This window comes from Octodon degus, unplaced genomic scaffold, assembly GCF_000260255.1.
Source record: "Octodon degus isolate 3935 unplaced genomic scaffold, OctDeg1.0 scaffold00076, whole genome shotgun sequence".
In the NCBI taxonomy this organism is placed as follows: Eukaryota; Metazoa; Chordata; class Mammalia; order Rodentia; family Octodontidae; genus Octodon; species Octodon degus.
In genome coordinates, this window is record NW_004524652.1 from 9,427,883 (window position 1) to 9,431,590 (window position 3,708).

The 3,708-nt window shown below is 36.8% G+C and overlaps 1 protein-coding gene across 2 annotated transcripts in view; it reads right to left on the minus strand.

The window, feature by feature from the left end:
- Window positions 1–3,708, minus strand: part of Naa25 (N(alpha)-acetyltransferase 25, NatB auxiliary subunit) — a 72,951-nt gene that overhangs the window by 51,614 nt on the left and 17,629 nt on the right. For both annotated transcript variants that reach the window (XM_023720581.1, XM_023720580.1), the window contains 2 exons: window positions 1,783–1,894; window positions 125–214 (listed from right to left, as the gene is read on the minus strand). In XM_023720581.1, coding sequence (XP_023576349.1) covers window positions 125–214; window positions 1,783–1,894 — 202 coding nt within the window. The remainder of the gene's footprint in view (window positions 1–124; window positions 215–1,782; window positions 1,895–3,708) is intronic.

Sequence of the window (3,708 nt, forward strand, 5' to 3'; positions counted from 1 at the left end):
AAAAAATAAAATGAAATGAATATACATTAAGATAGAAAGTAGAATTCAAATGGCTTACAGTGAAATACTCTTATTACAACATTTTAAAAGATGCCATCATAATTCAGGAAAGAAGACGACTTACTGTTCACCTTCAGCAGGTGGAGTCCAGGCCTCCTCAATCAGCCGAAAGACAGAATCGAAATAAGTCAGATAGAACTGCCAGTCATCTGAGCTAAAATCAGATTGAATGATGCACACAGGATTAAACCCAAGTTGTGACAAACAGGCCTCAGGAGCCATGATATCAAGTTATTTACGAAGCTATATTTCCACGTGTACTACCAGTATAGCCCAACCCTCCCTCTGCGTTTCCTCTGCAGTCCTAAAAAGATGGCACTCCAGGAGCATCTCAAAAGTAAAACTTTGTAATACATTCCCACCAACTTGAACCACTAGTGGTACATGCATGACTGTCCCACTAGGCAGCTTATACCACTGGTAGTATAATGTGATCCAATCACTTTTATTATTTTTATTAATAAAATAAAAAGTCTATACATAGAGCTGGGAATATAGCTTAGTGGCCCAAGTGTCTGCCACGCAAGCAGGTCCTGAATTCAATTCTGGTACAAAAAAACAAAACAAAACAAAAACCTGTAAGTAGACCAAATTAGTCACTCAAATCTGAATAATTATGCCCCAAATATATTAGTATTAATCATATGAATTTTAAAAATTACAATAATCAAGATTTATTTCATTAAAAGAATCTTATTTGTGAATAGTTTATCAATAGTTAATTACCTAAATTTCTTTTCTTTTTTTTTTATAATGTATGCAGTATAGGGTCTAAAGAGTCTCACTACACAGATCGGACTTGGAGTGATTCTCCTGTTTTCAGCCTCCTAAGAGCTGGGATTACAGGTGTGCACCAGACATCATCTCAGTGCACTCCAGGGACAGTGCCGGCACAGCACACCAGGGATGGAACCCCAGTCCCTGCGTCTGTTTAAGCAGGCACTTTAATCCGTTAAGCTATCTGGCCGGCCCAATTATCTAAATTTTAATATAGAAATTTTATAGTTACCCTTTTGCTGGTATACATAATATGCATTTATATCTACCATACCACAAATTAGCTGTATTATAATTTTTATATCATTTTATGTTTCTCTTAAGGAATTTTAATACGATAACATCTGTTCTCCTAAGTTAATACCTTTCTTTGCACGATTATATTAAAAACAGTTATGCATATATCACTGGTAGTTCAGACCAGTGAAACAATCAAATGCAAAGTGGAGCCACATGGATGTGAGACATAAATTACCTTTTTCCCACAATAAAACAACCAAGTGTAGAAAAATAATGTTCTTAGCCAAAAACTCCCCAAATAAACACTCCCAAAACAGAAGATATACAAGCAGGAGGGATGCCTTTCCTTTAGGCCAAAGCTGCATTTGAGAAATTAATCATTTTCAGCATTCATTCTACAGAACTAATATTCAGCACCATGGTAGTACCATTATTCCTCTCTGCTAAAAGGTGAAGGCATATGGAAAACATCTAAAACACAACCAGGCACAACTAATTAAAAAAAAATTCTATACCTAGCAATTTTTAAATACACAAAACAACATCAACAGTGAGGCCTAAAGCCTTTTTTTTTTTTTTTTTTTTGGTGGAACTGGGGATTGAACTCAGACCCTTGCACTTGCCAGGCAAATGCTTATTCCACTGAGCCATCTCCCCAGCCCCAAGCCTTATAATTTCACAGCACAAAATGAAGCATATACTCACTTTTTTAGTAAGAGGCGCCGAGAAAGGGCATTGCATTCTGGCCATCTGCTCAACTTCTTGTACATAGCCATGCATTTATTTTCCCGACTCTGAATCTCACTTGTCAGCTTTTCTACAATTAAGTTATAAAAGTTGGTAAGCTGGTTTCATTTCTACAAAAAACTAGGATAATGTCTAAATACAAGAAAGAAAACATCACACTTTTTTAATTCATTTTCTTAGAAAATGGGAACATCATTAGGTACAAGTTATTATTTTTAAAAGATTACACTGCAGCCAGCCATAGTGGCTCACACCTGAGAATGGCCCCCAGGGAGTCTAGGACAGGAGGATCACAAATCCAAGCCCAGACTGGGCAATTTAGCAAGATTCTGTCTCAAAATATTTTGCCAAGTGTAGTGGCTTTGGCCTATAATCCCAGCCCTTGGGAGGCTGAGATAAGAGGATCATCTGAGTTTCAGAAGAGCCTGGGCTACAACATGAACCCAAGGCCAGCATGAACTGCATAGCAAGACCCTATCTAAAAAGACAAAAAATATTTCAAAAAGGGCTGAGGATAAAAGGCCTCAAGAAGGGCTCAGTACAAACACCCTAGATTCACCCAGGAAAGAGAAGAAAACAATAAGGCCAAAAAGAGAAAGATTATTTTGCTAAAGAGAAAAAAAGCACATTTGTCATACTAAATTTTATAATCATTTTCTCAGTACAATACAAGGATCCACAATGTATTAAGTTGAAAATTAAGTACACTTATAAAACCTCAATAACATCCAGACTGGTAAATTTAGCCTATCCACATTGTTCAAAAAATATCAAGGAGGGCTGAGCTGCAGTGGGAGGTAAACAAGGTGAGGTTTTAGGTACAAAAGGAAAAGATGTAATCTAAAAATTACAGGAGGTAGAGGCAGGAGAACTGCAACAGTATCCCAGGTTCAAAGTTCTAAGTGATGTCCTGTCATTTTATCATTTTATTTTGTTTTATTTGTAGTATTAGGGATTGATCCCAAGGCCTTTATACTCAGTTATATTCTCAGTCCATTCATCCACCCATCCATCCATTCATTTACAATTCTGAGACAGGGTCTCATTAAGTCTGTAAATAAACCAGGCTGGGCTCAAAGTACAACATTCCTGCTTCAGCCTCTGGAGGTGTCACCACTTTTGGCTCTTCCCTGTCCATTTGCAACAATTTAGCTGATTAAGGCCAGTAACAATTCCATGATGATTTTACTGTACAGAATCTAAATTGTACCTATCCAAGGAATTACAACCTCGCTGAATAAAAAGAGAATGGCCAAATTATATTCATCTGCAAGGAGGCTAGTACTAGGCAATAACTTTATTAGAACTCGGACTGAGGATGTAGCTCAGTCACAGAGCACTTGTTTACCATGCTGGAGGCTCTGACATGGATTCCCAATCCTGCCAAGAACAGCACTACAGTTTTGTTTTATGACTATATATAATCCAATAAAGGACACACATACTCATATGAAACAAAGTCAGTTTATGATTGAACCTAATGAAACCTCCTATAGTTAAGTAGAAAGGAAACAACTAAAAAAATAAATTTATCAAAAAGTAACTGCATTTCTCTTAAGAAAATCAAAGATATGTAACTAAGAACCAGAATCTTTGTCATAAATGTACAGAAATAGTGCAATGATTAAATCATAAACTATGAAGTTCATAGTTTATGAAGCTCATACAATTTTCCAATGAAAAGGGAAATACTTTCACAACAATGGAACACAGTTCATTTCTCTGAACATATAAAGTACTCTTAAAGCTGAGTATGGGAGCACATGCCTGTAATACCAGCACTCAGGTAGGTAAGGATCACTGTGAGTTCAAGGCCAGCCTGACATACAGAACAAGGCTCTGTCTCAAACTCAAACACACACACACACACACACCACACACACA